The following is a 16,885-nucleotide window of genomic DNA, read 5'->3' on the forward strand; positions in this document are numbered from 1 at the left end:
TTACTGTGAAATATGACTGAAATGTCTCTGACAAAAAAAAGCCTTAAATAATTACAAATAACAAGAATAAGTAATAGACATTTAATCTCTCATGTTTAAATCTATGGCTGGGAAAAAAAAAGAAAAGGGGCCCGAGGCCACACTGGATTTATGTCATACAAATCCCTCCTGCTCCCTTTTGCTTGCACAATGCATGAATCAATTACTGTTCCTTCTATGGCAACAGTCATGCTAGTGTCCAATGAATAAAAAAAGACTGAATGAATAGAGGAGGGCTTGTGGAATGTAAACTTCGTAAATCAAAGGGTATGACACGCACACAAAAAAGACTCAAGACATCTAAAAAACACACAGAATTCCCACAAATGAACGCAGCCTTTCATGTACGTGTGGCGTGTCGAATGCTAGTAATCAGAACTCTGTGTCCTTTTCTTCTTCCCACCAGGCCGCTTTGTTTGCCTTCCTTAATTACCAGCTATACGGGGCTACACTCCAAATTGAATTGTATTAGAGTGTCATTGCGGCTGCTGCTGCTAAACACCATTTCTCCTCTGGTTTGCCTTCTAACTGTGCTGTGTGCTCTGTACATAACTGGCCCTTGAAATTTACGATACAGGAAAAGGATGATTCGAGTGTTCTCACGATCAAATCACAGGAATGTGCAATTTCAGTATTAACGCACATTTCTGGATGCCTTTGCTCACCAGATAACACAAAAACCAGCTGTGCTTGTCGAGAGCAATGTTCTGATAAATATTTGCAACAATGCATGAGCTATGTCTCCACAGTTGGCACAGACAAAACATCGCAGTGGAGCACTTCCTTGTTGATGAAAACCATATGGGGAATACGGTTCTATTGTTTCCATGTATAACCCCCTTATTTCAGAATCTGCTTGTTTTGGGCCAAGGGACAGATCAACAAGCCGCGTCCCTTGTGCTCTAAGACAGTCAGCGCCATATGACCATGAACAACGTGAACAGACCATCAAGAATGAAAGTAACCTTTTTAATGGTGGTCATGTGCTGCTTTTCTGTCTCTGCCCTCTTTTTCAGCTCATCCCTCATGTTGTCCTTCTCTGAGCAGATGCCCAGGATCAGCTCCTGATGTCTCCTGTTCTCCTCAAGCAACCTACACACAAAATACCAATTTAGGTCAAGTCCATACGAAATACTGAAGAATTTTAGACTGCTGTTATTAAGGCCAGGTATACGAAAATATGTGGATTGTTCTGTATCATTTAACCAAAAAGTCCAGTTTCATTAATGCAAATAACACTGCTTGAGCTTTAAAACAATGGTTCTTGTGTGTCATCTTAATTAAAACTGACTTAATACAACTAAGGTGAAAGAAAAACAATAGCAATTAGCAAGTAGGTAAATCTCTTGCTAAACTGGCCCATTATGATGGAAATGTTGGACACTCAGCAAAATGATGTGATAATGGTGGCTTAGTCTATCATCAGCTACTCAAGGAAGCAGAACCAGAGACATGGATTCATCCAATAACTGACACCACAGTGCATCAACTGTAACTGATGAAATACTTAGTAGTAGTTTACCTCTGAATAGCTTTCTCCTGCTGTGCATACTTGTATTGCACACACTTCTCAAAGACCACCATGCAGTCCTCTTGGTCTGTAGGGAGTCCATTGACAGGTGGGCTCCCTTTCCTCTCACCTCCACTTTCACCCTCAGGCAGCTGACAGGCCAACAGCTCTGACTCCAAGTCATCCAGCAGTGATTCCTGTGACAGCGAGCGCTGGATCTGGGAAATAAGCTTTCGGCTGCAATCAGTGTCATACGGACTTGACAAGGAATCTGAGGGGGCTGAGGTGATGGCACTGGTTTGTGGGCTGGAAGCCAGCGAGGAGCTGACAGTGTCGGAACTGGGGGTAGAAGGGCCATTAGAGATCCCGGAGGTGGTTGTCAAGTCAGTAGGGGAGGTTTTCGGAGTGCTTTGGACGGAAGGGGATGATGAACTCTTGGCTGAACCACTATCATCAGCAGGCGATGGCTCTGTGGAACATTTTAGAACCAAGACCGATGGCTGCTCAGTGCTGTTTGGAGTGGTGCTATGAGAGTCCTTAACTTCATTAGACGGCAATAAGGTTTCTACTGTCCCTTCAAGAACAGAAGGAGAGCTTTCTACCACAACGTCCACAGTGGTGACTGGGGCTATTAAAGTTTCACCAGCCGAATCTGAAAGTGAAAGCATCCCATCTTCCATGGAAACTGTGCCGCTATCACAGCCGGCATCAGCATCCAGCTCACTCCCCTCTACATGTTCCTCATTGCATGTTTCAGCTTCTGACTTTTTCTTCTCGTCCATCTGAACATCTGTCACAGTCTTGATTAAGTGGCTATCAAGCTGTGCTTCATCTTTTGCCTCACTGCACTTTTCTGCCTCATCTGCACTGTTGTGAGAGATTTGTTCCTCCTCTTCTATGTTAGATGCGGTGTTGTGAAGCTGATTCACCGGGTGAGATCTCTCCGAAACAGATTCAACCTCTGAGCCTTCCATCGTGTGTGTATCTGAAGCAGGACCAGGCTGTTCTGTGGCCCCTCTCTGGTTCAAATCTGGCAGAGACAGAGGGAGAAGCAGATACAGAGGGGAGAGAGGGAGACTGAGTGGGAGCAAACACTAATAAACGGTTTGGGTTTGCATTCATTGCGTGACAACAGTAGTGAACAGCCTCAGTTCCTGGATGTTACCAACACAGCAGCCCTGTGCTTTTTGCATGTCAAGCCATTCTGGTAATTAAGTGCAAGCTGGTTCTTGTGCAAAGCCAGGAAAAAAACCCAGACAACGCTTCACATTTCCTTGTGTTAGTCCTCTGGTGATTTGTTAGTTTATCTGATGCCAAAAGAAACACATAATTCGAAAGGCATGACCAATAGACAAACACACTCACTTGCTTTGACACACACTAAGAGGTGTGGTCATGTTAACACATAATTTCACTTATGGGCATGTGGCACAGAACGTCATACAACTAAGACAGGTATTCAAGATTGTTACACATCATCACTGCATTCTTTTTCAAATTGTATCACCAATCCGATCAGGGATTGTGGTAAAACACACCTGGCAGGATCTGACGATAATGTCAGTCAAAACGGCAAACGACTGTACTTTGTTCGTCTTCAGTTTTGAATTATACAGCTTATGTAAATATGTCTAATATGAACGCTAGATGAAACCCCATAAAGCATCCTTTAAGGGCTGGTATATGACAGAACACATCGTTACATTCTCATGTTTACCTTTGAGAATAAGACCTTTGTGGATTAGCTTGGTAACACTTTTCTTGTTCACTTTGTCTTATGGATGTGAAGAAAGTAAACCAGCTACTAGGCCTTTGCTCACTAAAACCAAGGACATAGCTTATGAACAATGTGACCCTGTTTCAGTCTGAAGCAATCAATCAAAGCTTGAACCTCTTAAATCAAACATTCAGCAGTTGTATGCTGCTCCTTTGAACGGAAAATGGCTTTGTCGGCATCCAGCAGTGTTAATTGCTGAGAGACGACTGAGAATAGCTGGAAGCCATGTAAACTTTATTACAGTTGTATATTGTCTTTGACAGATTATGTTACAATCCCTTTCCTCTATCACACAGTGTTTGCTGATCGACAATTCCCCCAGCACCTCTTGTCAAACCTCTGTCAATATCCTCTTCTCCGTACACATTACAATGGCTCCCTTCAGCCCTATTATATAAATAGAAAAGTCTTACAATGAAACCTGCACGCCTTGTGCTTATTATTATCCTATTGTGATTAATAGACTACAGCTACACACAGCAACGCAATCAAACGTCTCATGTTAAGCAGCGAAAGCACAAGGCACAGTCAGTGATGTCTATGCTCTTATGACAGGTGTCATGTCACAGCACTATTAAAAGTAGTTAACGTAATGTTAGCAGCCAGCCTTAATGCAGCACATCAGTTAGATGTCATTGCATCGAGTTGGTTACTGTGTAGTTAGCAAGCAGCGCGGCCGATGTTTCATTTATATTTACTGCCGTTTTATTAACACTTCGGTTCGTTTAACGTTAGCCTTTGCTAATGCTAACTTTAGCTCGCTAGCTGTTTAGTTAGCCACAACATGGCATTAGGAAAACAGATTACCTGGCGTAAACACAGCACATGCTAAAACACAGAAGTACTGTTATCCACAAACTGATTTAATTATAAACCGCAGAGTGACACATTGTATGGAAGCACCGCTGATCTTAGCTAGCTAAGATAACGTTGATGAGTGAGGCGTTAGCCAGCTACAACTACGCTCACACTAGTGCAACGCTAACGCTAGCATCCTAGCATACATGACAAATATAGATGGTTATGTTTTCACCCACCGAGTGCGAAAAATCCATGGTGTAGTTCAATGCGGAGACAATGTGGACAAGAGTGAACTTTGAGGCTTACGCCTTACCAGCTGATAGCCCCGACAAGTCACTTTGATATGACACATCAACAAATATGGCCACTGCTGGAGAGACGATGATGTGATGTAAACCAATGAGAGCCCAGAGAGAAATGACGTTGGTCTGACGTGCAAGACAGGTAAACCTCCACCTTATTCTTCCCACAAAATAACAAGCGCACTCACCAGAAAAGCACATTAAATAACACACATAAGTCTCATATCATTGATATGACATTACAAATTACTTACAGCTCATAACCGTTGTACTGACTAATACAGTGTTGATGAGCTGGGTATGTTTGCCGATTTGATACCAAAACCAAAACTGAGAAAAACAACAAAATCAACCAAAATAGAATTTAAAAAAAGAAAAAAGAAAAAAAGAATTAAATCAGGCAATATCTGATCAGATATTGACTGAGCAAAACTCAGTCTGACTGACAGTTCAGCACCAATTCTTGGTACCTGTCAGTTGTTGATGCTCAGTGTTCAGGCTGGTACTCAGTAAGTGCATGGCTTGGATAACCAGCCCTTCACAGACAGTTAAGCTTTTGATCCTTTGATAATCTAATTGTTTCAGATATATTATCTAATACAAGAATGTAGGCATTGAAATTATTTCAACAATGTATATGCTTTTGGTTTTCTATGGTCTTAATAATTTTAAAGGACAAAAACATGTCTATTTTCTTGAGACAGACGTACCGGTCATCACGGCCTATTGACCTTCTAGTTTTGACGCTACTGCGCATGTGCAGTACTTGACCTCTTTCCAAGCACGTGCACTCACCCGTCAGGTAAAATATTGACAGTGGAATATAAAACCACAAAGTGAAGGTACAGTTATGTATGTGAGTTTATATGTTCATTTATGTTTCGTAGTAGAACATTATTTAACTGTGTCTTTGTGAGTTGGTTTCTATTAGCTCGCTAACAGCTAATTAGTTAACGAGTTAGCTAGCATGTGACCGTGAACGTTAGTCGTTAGCTGTTTCACCGTCGAGCTAGCTAAGAATGCAGTGCTTTTTAAATGTAAACGGAAAGTTGTGTACTTGTCATGCCCACATCATATTTTCAGAAACTGACAACATAATTTTTACGATGTCGACAGCTGCCGCCATGTATCCCTCATTTTCTCCAAACCTGGTTCGACTGAACCAGCCTTTGAGGAAACCATCGTCGAGCCCACTGGCTCTTTGCGCAGCGCCTCCCATGGCCGATGTTAGACTTGTGAGCTCCATGCCAGACGCCAGTGGAGACAGTAAGTCAATGCCATCGTCACCAGACAAGCAACGACGGACATCCATTATCGGACACACCTGCAGGACATAGCCGCCGTTTTTCTGAATTGGATAACTGCAAATAGTAACTAAACAGCAATAAAACGTTAGTCTGTGAACTTGGTAGCATTATTAGCTACTATATTACTATATATTGCACCAGGTTTATTCCTCTTTTCTTTTTTTGCAGCTCCTGTAAATTCACCAGTCAGCAGGGATCCTGCAGTATGTAACGAACTTGCAGTTCATCATTGGCTTCATCAATGTTCCAGTTGAAATTAAAGTACAGTACTTTATCAATGCCATTTTCCCACAATGTTTTTCTGTCTTCATAGGTGTCCGGATCCCTGACACAAGCAGTCTTCTGCAGTTATTGCGGTGAACAAGGTAATATTGTCGCCATTATAATCACAGTTTTGTGGGACTGGGTGTGTGAAGTTCCTGCAGCCTTGCACCATGTGGTGCCAACAGTGTACAAGTATTCATCAAAAGTGATGAACAGTGGCTTTGTTAATGAGCAGCAACGCTTCTCAAACAAAGCATTTAATTTTAGAAGTTATTGAGATTAAGTTACATACATGCAAGGATTTTGTCCCCAGGTGATATTATGTTCTTGTCTCAGCTATGCCAATGTGTCAGTGTTGGCAAATTAATTAGAATATTGATGGCCTTTTACGTCGTATCCTGCCAACATTTAGAAAAGTGACAGTATAAAAAGTTAGTCTTGTAATGTGATGTGAGTTAATGATCTATATCCTGACACAACAGTTCATGGAACGCAAGACATTTCCTCATTGTTGTTTTGTGATCCATGTTCTTGCTTCTCGTTGTTTTGTATCGTCTGTTGACAGGAAGTTTCCGGTGCAAGCGCTGTAAGAAGAGGCCTTACTGCTCTGTGGTGTGTCAGACAAAAGATTGGAAGGCACACTGTCACATGTGCAAGTCCATTGATTCAGAACCAAAGTAAGCTGGGTCAACTCTGAGTGCCACTGACTGTCAGCTGGGACGATGTATTAATTCAGCAGCAAAGAGTTGAATTATTATGAAATGTCCAAAAAATAATGTGCCCTCTGTTGTTTCTTATAATCCAAAGAGAGACACCAGAGGAAACCGGAGCCTCACCAGTGAACGGAGCAGTCCTTTCAGAGTCTAAGGTAATTGCAATGATTTAGGGATCTTCTGATTCAAGTAAGAAGTCATGATTTATGTTTTTGTGATTTTAAATAACAGTATCTGAAAGATTCCTGATCCATGTTTTGCTATTTATGTTTATTGAAGGATGCTGATACAAACAGCCACCAGAGGGTCTATTTCAAGGATTTGCATGTGGCTAAAGTAATTAAGGGAGCAGACATCCAGGTATAACACACCCAGTTTGGCTCAACTCTAAAGACTGATCCATCCAATGTTGTCAATACCAAAGCACAGTGTCTCTTTCTTCTAATTGTGTGTGGTTTTAGGCATCAGTTCTAGAGTTCTACAGTCCTGGCAGGTTTTTCGCTCTTGCTCAAAGCCCTGAGCTGCTGGAAGCTCTGCAGCTCATCAGTGCAGAGCTTCGTAAAACCTACTGCTCCTTATCACCGACGACATATGTGCCCTGTGTTGGAGAGGTTTGCGCTGTTCAGTTCTCCTGTGACATGGTGAGCTGATGTCTTCAGAAGCAATGTGACAAGAGAGACAGGTTTTAATTTATTGCTTGACTGTGCCACTAGTGTTTGCTTCTCTTTTTTTAATGTCTAGAACTGGTACAGAGGTCTGGTCCAGACTTTGGCTACTGACAAGAAGATTGCTTATATCCTTTACATTGACTTTGGCAATGAAGAACATGTTCCTTTAGACAGGATCAGGCCCCTGGCTGCTAATATCCCACCATTTTGTCCATGCGTAAGTGCATATTCACACCATTTAAGTTTGTTGTATTTTTTGTATGCCAATGTGACAAGGAAGGGTTTCAAAATATATTTTCTGTTCTGTGAATGTTAATAATGCAGATTCAAAGTCATATCTCCTACATAACAGGCACCCTGGCAGTGTGCAGTGTCTTACAGCCAGCATGAACAACAGTTGCATCTGTTACTTCCAGGCAATGGAGTGCCGTATTGCTGGGGTGGTGCCAGTGGCTGGCAACTGGTCAGGCGAATGCTGTATTGCAGTGAGACAGATGCTGGCCGGCAAGTCTGTGACCATTAAACTGGTGGAAACACCAGAGTATGGTCGCATCCATGTTGTGGATATCCTGCTGTCCATGGGTAGGTTACTTGATGGAGTTGGGAAGGTAGAAAAAGAACATCTGTTTATGATGGGTGAAGTGTGATTTGTGGTAGGGATACACAGGCAAAAGTTTAAACCCAATTAAGACAAACTTCTCTGTGTCTTTAGGAAAGCAGTTGAGCGCGTTCCTCCTTGAGTGCGGTTATGCAGCAAAGGAAACGGACAAAATGACGCCAACTGAGCAAGAAATACGTAAGTCAGCTTCACTTTCCCATCTCATCAGTTTGCAGAACAGGGCTGTGACATATGGGCCTAAACTGGGGAGAATCATTAGAAATCCCTGCTACACTGCACGGTTTGCTGAAATGCATATTGTAAAGTTGGCACTCTTTTTGGAGGTATTAAAAGTCAATTAAGTCACCAAATATTTTATAGATACCCTGGTTAGAATAAGACAATGCATGTAGCTTCAGGGAACATTTAATGACTTCAGTGACTGAAGTTGTTTTGTATTTTAAATGCAGCAATTTTAAATTCTGTGAATGTAAATTTCATGAAAATGTTTAATTTCCTCAGGCGCCATGGTGAGTACATCATTGGAAAACTTCAGGCGTTGCGCTGATGGGAAAGATGACAACACCTGGGCTCAGCCACCCAAGCCAATGATACAAGCAGTGGGTGACTCCCTCTCAGTTGTGGTCACCCACTTGCAGTCACCTAATGAAATTATCGTACAGAAGGTGGAGAACGCTGGTAAGCAGCATTTGTTCTGGTACTCTGAACTTAAAGCGCTGGACTATGACATGTATCTTTAACTTGAGGGCTTTTGGTTCATAGGAGTGATTCAGGAGTTGCAGTTGAAGCTGAGGGAACATTGCTCTCAGGTTCCAGCCCCCCAGAACTTCAGACCAGCCCCCGGCACAGTTTGCTGTGTCCAGTTCTCAGGTACGGCATGCATGTACATATTGAGAATATAAAGTGTCACACTTTGACAGTTTTGCAGAATGAGACAGTTTGATTAATGAGAATATGCCTGGTGTCATGCAGAATATTATCAAATGAGTATTTTCCCTCCCGTGGTTGACCTGCGTCATGAACCCGAGCTCTGACCTCTGTGTTTCTTCCAGAGGACAAGCAGTGGTACAGGGCTAAAGTTCTGGCTTATCCATCAGAGGAACGCATTTGTGTCGGCTACCTTGACTTTGGCAACTCTGAGGAGGTGGACTTAGACCACCTGCGGCCCATCAGCCCTTCACTACTGGCCCTGCCCATGCAGGCTATGCCCTGTGGTCTAGCAGGTAGGTGTATCTGCTGTGAAGCACAGTTGAGATGGTTAGAACTTCAAAAACAAATTTACCCCAAACCCCTGTACCTTAATGGCTATATCAGGCAGTAACATCACCTCAAGGTTGCCTTGCCTTTATATACATTTACTATTTACTTTACATCTATACACATTTAAGTGTCTCAAATATTGTGATCTGTCTTGACCTGCATTTACACATTCCTTTTTATATAAGATAAGATGTAACTCTATTGATCCCATGCCAGGGAAATTAAAGGAAACATAGAAGGAGACAGAAAAGGAACAGTCAATAAAAAGGGATACATAATATAATCAACTATATGTACATTATATACAAAGAGTATAAATGCAGTGTTTCGTACTATTGCATAGTAAAAAAAAGATATGGTGTTGGACATGAGTAGTGGATATTAGCAGATGTTAAACATAAATAACGTAGTGGTGTAATCAGTAGGTTTGTGATGTGAAGCAACCTCAGCACAGTGCTGTTAGTGATGCTGGAGTTTAACAGCCTGCCAGCTGTTGGAGTGATATGAGATTATGAGAGCAGATCTTTCCCTAATGTCCCTGAAACTGTTAAAAAAAAAAAAAGCTCATTAAGCATTAGATTTGAGTGTATGCTACAACAATTGGGTTTGAAGACTTGCTTGGTGCCTCTCACACCCTCTCAAAAATCTCTCTTTGGGCTCTTCTCCAGGGGTGCGGCCTGATGGGGAGAGCTGGTCAGAGGAGTGCTTATTGGCCCTGCAGCGCAGGGTATCGAACAGAATACTGCACATCGAGATCCAGGGAGCGCATGAGGGCAAGGCTTTGGTGACCATGATTGACAAGACCAGTGACCCTCAGGCCAACATTGCTGAGCTGCTGACCTCTGGTGGTTTCACTGCATCTGCTCTTGTTACCGCCGGCAGTGACCAGCAGGCTGACCAGACGACAACCGCTGCTGCCAAACCACATGGTGGGAAGTGTCTTGAATTAATCACACTTAGTTTGAAAATGATCAAGTGTGTATCTGTATTAATGCAAAGAATAAGTAGGAAATTGAAGCATGTTTTATTACATTTTTGAGTGTGTTTACAATGACTTTCTAACTTTTCAGGTTTTTATGGGATATTGAATTTTAAGGGAATGTTAGTTTAACTGAAATGTCATATATCTCTGTCAAATGCAAATATTATAGTCACAGTTGCTCCTCACTCACTTAATGTATGAGCATGTAGACAGCTCTTTTAACTACTGCTTTCAACAGAGATTTTTTTTATGAACTTTATAATTTTGATTGTTAAATACATAGGCTTATATTTCATGCATTTTTGTTGTGCTGTAATGTGCTCTTCAGTGCCTGATCCAGCCTCTGAGCCTCTTGTGTGGTCATGGCCTGAACTTCCCACTGATGGCCAGAGAGTGGCGCTGCTAGCCAGTGTCCTGGAGAACCCTCGAGATTTTTACTGCCGCATCAACAGGAGTACAGGTATTTTTGTTTCTCCAGACTAGAAGGCCATGATTATTGGTTTTTAATAGTAAATTAAGATCAGTATTGGCATATATTAAGTACCACTATGGATTCTTGTCTAGACATCACAAAGTGGTGAACCTCGCTCCATCCTTGCTTATGAACGACTGAGCCTTTCAAGGATGCTCCTTTCATACCCAGTCATGATGCTATCACCTGTTACCAATGTACCTGTTTACCTGTGGAATGTTCCAAACAGTTGTTTTTGGAGCATTCCACAACTTTCCCAGAATATTTCAAGGATTTAATTCTTCTTTGATCTCTTGGAAGAATTTTAAGAAACACTGCAGTGTGTATGGTATTATACAAAGGTTATACTAATTTTAGATGTCCACATAAGACGTCATGATTTTTATGTTTTGATCCTTTTAACAGTTTACAGTATCTCGTGTATTTGTGTGTTTGTCAGACCATCAGAGGCTAATAGAGATGTCGGCGGAGTTGAAACAGCACTGCGAAGCGAATGCCTCACCTTTTGTGCCGAAAGTGGGAGAGCCCTGTTGTGCCATGTTTCCTGGTGAGACTATTTACTGGAACAATTTTCCATGCAAAAGGACAAATAAATCTAAATCTAAGGCTAATCTAGTTGTACGCAATGTGCTTTTTGCTCCCCAGGTGATGGAGCCTGGTATCGGGCGATGGTAAACGGGCTATCTGAAGACAAGGTGTCAATAGTGCTTGTGGACTATGGTTTTAGCATGGAAGTGCAAAAGGACCAGCTTCAATCCATTACACCCCGACTCCTGTCTCTACCCTTCCAGTCCATTCACTGCAGGCTCGCAGGTGTGTGTGGTCGTGTGTGTGTGTCCAAATATGACCTTACACATGGAGCCATGGCTGAAATCACAAATCATATGTGGCATTAAAAACCATGTGAGATGTAGACTGGTCTACATTAAAGCTTCTTACAAGGTGTGTGTGTGTGTGTGTGCTTGGATACAGGCGTGGAGCCCCTGGGATCAGAGTGGAACAGTGAAGCCATACTGCACTTCCAGAATCTGGTGGACGGCGAGCAGCTCTCTGCACGTGTCCTTTCTGTCTCTGAACAAGGCTACGATGTGGAGCTGGAGAGCAGAGGGAAGGATGTGGCAGCTTCACTCATTTCCATGCAACTAGCCAAAGCTCCTGGAGCGATTCCCGAAGAGACACGTGAAACCACAGGCTGTGAGGCCAAACACCAAGACAAAATACAGGAAAATGAGCGCAGCCAAATGAATGCACAAGCATCTGACCAGACCAGAGCCAGTTCCAAAGACATACCAACGCTATCAGAAGGCCAGCTGGAGTGTAGGTATCCTTTAGATGAAATGCAGTGCTTTGATTATTTGAGGAGCTTGATTTGAAACTGTGTGATAATCTTGTTTCAGCCCCATCTTTCCCGTTGGACTGGAAGACAGTAGAGCTGCCTCTCAAGGAGACGTTTCAGCCACACTTTGCAGCTGTCATTAGTCCTTCCCTCTTCTACCTGCTCAGTGCCAGCAAAGGTCAGAACACACTCTTATCCCTTTCATAAGAAGATGCACAAATGTTGAACACTGGATTCTCCTTCCTGCTGTAATTGCTATGTGTTGTTGCGCAGTGGACCAGCAGAAGTTTCAGGGGTTGATGATGGAGCTGGCTGCCTACTGCAGCAACAACCAGGCCTCTTTATCCTCCGCTGTCTTGAGCAGACCCGATCCTGGGGCTGCCTGCTGTGCCCAATTCTCTGGTGAGGAACAAAACAAAACAATGGTATTTTCTTTATTTTTTTATTTTTATTTATTTATTTATTTAGAGAAATTTTCACACAGCAGAATTATATCCAGAGTTTGATAGATACTGAGATACAGTTAGCAGAGGAAAAGCAGAATCATTCCACTCATCAATGATTATAGACAAGTGATCCTATGAGGGCAGACCAGCTGATCCATCGCTGAGCTATTCCACTCCGAGAAAGACACAATCTGCCGCTCCAAATTCCCCCTTCTCATTCTCCTCTCCAGTTTTCATGTTTGCTCGCTGACTCTGCTTGAGACCCCACCTGCAGTTGTTGCCCCTGCAGACCTAAGATGGTAATTTGGTGTCTGCTAGTAGATGTAATTACACAGCGTGTGTGCAGCCGAGCGTAGGAGCGGCTCTTCTTTAAACACAGTATGCAAGTAGGAGACTATAGCCTGGCATACATTCCGCAGCTAACCACAGGGTCTGTTTTAATGGATTTTTCAGTGCCTTCTGTAGGGTCTTACCTGGTAAAGGCTCATCATTTTTTTAAAGGCAGCTGTGCAGGTAGAGTCATCTTTGTCGTCTCTTAAAGGCTGGATTCAAGGCTCTTTTCTTTGGAAGCCTTAAAACTTAATGAGCAAGAAAATCTGGTAAAACCTTTTGTTATTATTTTATAGAATTTGTGCACATTGTTGGCCTTTTCTATAGGCTATTGTAATGTACACCCTGGAAATACTTAATTATCAAAAACTGCCAATACGTACGTGAAACTGAACATCCTGGTTATACTTTTTTTTGTCTCTCCCCCAGGTGACAGTAACTGGTACCGTGCGGTAGTCCTGGAGGTTGGTGAGAATGACATCAGCGTCATCTATGCAGATTACGGAAACACTGAGAAGGTGCCTTTCTCCCGTATCTTGCCCATCCCCATGCACCTGCTGCAGCTCCCCTTTCAGATCAGTCGCTGCACCCTCACTGGTAAGGCAAAAGGGACGGTCCTTTTCTCTGAAATTATTTCAGCCTCGACCACAAGTGGTCTTTGCGATTGCTGTGGACTGCACACCCTATCACACACCTCCATCATACAGCCTTTTGCCCCCCTTCCTCTGTTTCTAGGTAAGGAACACTTCCCTGCAGAGTGGCCAAAAGAAGTGCACCAGATGGTCCAAAGCCAGCTGCTGAACGGCGTCCTCGCCACTGTTGAGTCCTTCGATGGCTCTGCTAACGTGCTCTCACTGACTCCGCTCACTGAGACGGGCAGAGGGCACCTCACCGCCATGATCTTGGATGCGCTTCAGGCCCAGGCCAAGAGTAATCCTTGCCCATCCACCACCCAGAGGGCTGAGCAAACTGACACCAGCACATCTACTGCCAACACTACAGCTGTGCCTGAGTCAATACCTGAAACCCAAGAGGGGCTGGAAAGCACAAGAGCTACAACTGGCCTAACTGTTACCCCAGAGCCAGCACCCCAGACTCCCCAGCAGGAGAAAAACACCTCTGCAGTGTCAGTCAATGGTCGGTCAAGTCACATTTTTTTTAATTCAGTTACTAGCGTTTCTTATTTCATCACACATTGAACAAAATGCCTGAGCAACTTGTTTTACTTAAAGTGCTTATTTAGGTTCAAATTACTGGAAAGAAGAGCAGCAAGTAATGATTATTTACCAGTTAATCAATGAATCTAAATAGTTTGTGTCGGTTCACTCACTTGGCTTTCTGCTTGAATCCCAGCTCCTCAGACCTCTGGCTGCTGCTGTCTGAGCCTGAAGACAAAGGTTTGTACTTGTTTTAGAAAGTTTTTTTTTTTTTTTAATTTGTGTTATTTTATCATGAAATAATGTTTTGGGTTTTTTTTTTTCAGTTTCTAAAATCAGGTGTTAATGGTCATCTAGTACATACCTGGTGAAAACTGGTGAATGGATAACAATTATTTTTTTTACATTTCACAGATTGACCGCCTGGAACAGTTGGTGCAGCTGCAGCTTTCTCTCATCAAGCAGTTAGTGGGACAGACAAAAAAGGATTCACCAAGTACATAACTTTATCGCCTTGTTCGCCAACTTGTTGAAATCAGTGATGTGGTTTTAAGTATTATCTCTGAATGTGGCGTCCAGAAGCAGCCACCTGGCTTGTAATTTTAATTTTGTTTTCTTACTTCAGAAGTTGCCGTCCATCTTTTAATTTAGCTTTTTTAGTCTTTCTTTTCTTATCAGTGATTACCCTCTCTGTTTTGTTTTTAACTTGTGGTTACATTCCAGGCACTTTTTCATTTTAAAACGTTTTTTGAAAAAAAAATGCTGAATGCACTTATTGGGTTTGTTTAAGTTGGCAGAAAAACCAACACAAGATGCTCGTCCTCAAGTGATCCAAGCGTCTGTCTGTCTGCTCTGCATGTGCCGCAGCGCGTGATGTGCTGCCATCTGTTCCCCTTTGTTCAATCCTAAACACCTGTTGAGGTGGGATGTCCATCCTGATTGATTTGTTTATCATGCGGTTCAGTCTTTACATAAAGGTTCTGTGACAAAAAGAAGAGAACATGAATGCAGTGAAGTGATTTTATTTTGTAATGTAATTGAGGGCTGGATTTGGACTTGTTTAGAGTCAATATATACATTTTGATTTATTCATTTAGACATACAATATAAATCCTACAGTAAATTACAATAATAGCATTAGAATATATGGTAACTGTATGATGAGAGTACGAATCGAGTACCAGGCAGTGCAGTCACACTTAATCCATCATCAGTTAAGGAATGTTAATTCACAGTGACTTCATACATTAGTTGGTATGTGGCCAAGTTAGCTGGATTCCAAAAAACTTTATTTCAGACTCCTGTTCAGCAGGACAGTACCTGTTACTTTTTTTTCTTTAAATCCAACTAGTCATCAGATAAATTTAAAAAACAAATGACATTTCTTCAGTATTTCAGGGCAAGATTACTTTTGTTTTTCCATCTTTTACAGTTTCAATATAACCAAAAGCAAAATGGCCAGAAGCAAACGTTTGGGCGCCCTGCGTGGTCAGTAGTGAGTCACACCCCCATTGGCAAGTTTCAAAGCTTGTAAAGGCTTTTTGTAGCCAGCTAAGAGTCTTTCTTTGCCCTTCTTCTTTCAAAGGGCTTCTAGTTCTGAGATTCTTTCATGCACTGCTCTTTTGAGGTCTATCCAGATTTGCACCGATGTTTAGGTCAGTTCACTGTGAAGGCCACTGCAAAGCTGCCTGCTTGAACCTCTTGAGGCGCTCCATTGTGGATTTTGAGGTATGTTTAGGATCAGTATCCTGTTGTAAAAGCCATCTTCTTTTCATCTTCAGCGTTCTTACAGAAGTTGTGATGTTTGCTTCCAGAATTTGCTGGTATTTAACTGAATCAATACCAGTGAGATGTTTCCTGTATCACTACAACACAAGCATAAAGCATAACTGATCCACCCTCATGCTTTACAGTTGGAGATGATCTTTTCATGAAAGGTATCTTTGCTTGTTTCAAAACAGTCTAGTTTAACTTCATCAGTCCTCAGAACTCGTTTCCAAAATGCATCAGGCTTGTTTAGATGTTCCTTTGCAAACATCTGATGCTGAATTTTGTGGCGAGGACGCAGGAAAGTTTCTTCTGACGACTCCCCCGCGAAGGTCATATTGTGCAGCGGAACAGTGCACCACCACTCCAGAGTCTGCTAAATCTTCCTGAAGGTCTTTTTCAGCCACCGCGACACCAAGTGATAAATGTCACATTTTGACACGTTTAAATTTAAATAACTTTATATAAAAATATGTGGATGTGCATGCATGTGTAAAGAATGACATTTTGTTTATTTCTGAACTTAAAAGTGTTTTTGTTCATGACCTCAGGGCAACATTGTGACCCCTTTTGTTGAGGTAGTAGCATGGTAAAATTTGGAAACGTGCTTGGATGCATAATTATAACCATAGTCAATGTTTTTGCTGTCTGCTGATACTTAGAGGAAATGCACACACGAACATAACTGAGCAGTGAGCGTCATTCTCTCTGACAGTGATGACAGCTTGATTCGGGCTTGAAGATCAGGGGTCAGTCAGCAGAGTAAGGTGCACCTGCATCCTGGGGTTCTCTCAGAATAGGAAATCAGAGTGTATCAAACATTTACACATGAGGTGATAGTTGTGATGAGGTTGATGTTTTGGCTTCAAAGCTTCTAATTGTGATTGGTTGGAACCGTTTGTTGCTGATGCTTGTCAGAATAAAACTTCCTCAAGTGCATACATTGCTTCTTTAAGTTATTCTGCTTATTGTATGTTCTGTAGAAACCTTGGTGTTTCAGTAGACTCACACCACATCGTTGCTTTGAGGCAACAGACATATTTTATGGGTAATTTATCAGGGCCCCCCTAGCTCCTTAAAAATGCTCAAATATTTTGCTCTACCCACAATAAAAATTCATGCGACAGAATGTAAT

General features: G+C 42.2%; 2 protein-coding genes across 4 annotated transcripts in view; one reads left to right on the top strand and one right to left on the bottom strand.

Moving 5' to 3' along the window:
- ccdc186 (coiled-coil domain-containing protein 186) overlaps positions 1-4,488 on the bottom strand; it is a 23,246-nt gene extending 18,758 nt beyond the window's left edge. For 2 of the 3 annotated variants that reach the window (XM_070991420.1, XM_070991422.1), the window contains exons 1-3: positions 4,360-4,464; positions 1,562-2,564; positions 1,005-1,131 (exon numbers count right to left, since the gene is read on the bottom strand). In XM_070991420.1, the coding sequence (XP_070847521.1) occupies positions 1,005-1,131; positions 1,562-2,564; positions 4,360-4,381 (1,152 nt within the window). In that variant the 5' untranslated portion in view covers positions 4,382-4,464. Of the gene's footprint in view, positions 1-1,004; positions 1,132-1,561; positions 2,580-4,359 lie in introns of all 3 variants that reach the window. The other variant, XM_070991421.1, reaches the window with a different exon arrangement.
- tdrd1 (tudor domain containing 1) lies at positions 2,152-14,487 on the top strand. Its single transcript, XM_070991080.1, has 25 exons — positions 2,152-2,167; positions 5,546-5,695; positions 5,905-5,909; positions 6,050-6,101; positions 6,566-6,677; positions 6,808-6,868; positions 6,993-7,073; positions 7,175-7,354; positions 7,455-7,598; positions 7,798-7,963; positions 8,094-8,177; positions 8,502-8,678; positions 8,763-8,870; positions 9,053-9,223; positions 9,929-10,189; positions 10,571-10,702; positions 11,154-11,261; positions 11,360-11,527; positions 11,687-12,031; positions 12,112-12,228; positions 12,324-12,452; positions 13,256-13,423; positions 13,562-13,963; positions 14,180-14,223; positions 14,398-14,487. Exons 2-25 carry the CDS (start codon positions 5,554-5,556, stop codon positions 14,485-14,487), a joined length of 3,447 nt encoding a protein of 1,148 aa, XP_070847181.1. The 5' UTR covers positions 2,152-2,167; positions 5,546-5,553.
- The last annotated feature ends 2,398 nt before the right edge of the window (positions 14,488-16,885 follow it).

Source organism: Chaetodon trifascialis, chromosome 21 (genome assembly GCF_039877785.1).
Source record: "Chaetodon trifascialis isolate fChaTrf1 chromosome 21, fChaTrf1.hap1, whole genome shotgun sequence".
In the NCBI taxonomy this organism is placed as follows: domain Eukaryota; kingdom Metazoa; phylum Chordata; class Actinopteri; order Chaetodontiformes; family Chaetodontidae; genus Chaetodon; species Chaetodon trifascialis.

Coding starts and splice junctions, on each gene's coding strand:
- tdrd1 (XM_070991080.1), top strand. CDS start 5,554: ATGTATCCCTCATTTTCTCCAAACCTGGTTCGACTGAACCAGCCTTTG. Junction 11,528..11,686: donor CATTCACTGCAGGCTCGCAG/GTGTGTGTGGTC, acceptor GCTTGGATACAG/GCGTGGAGCCCCTGGGATCA. Junction 14,224..14,397: donor GTCTGAGCCTGAAGACAAAG/GTTTGTACTTGT, acceptor TACATTTCACAG/ATTGACCGCCTGGAACAGTT.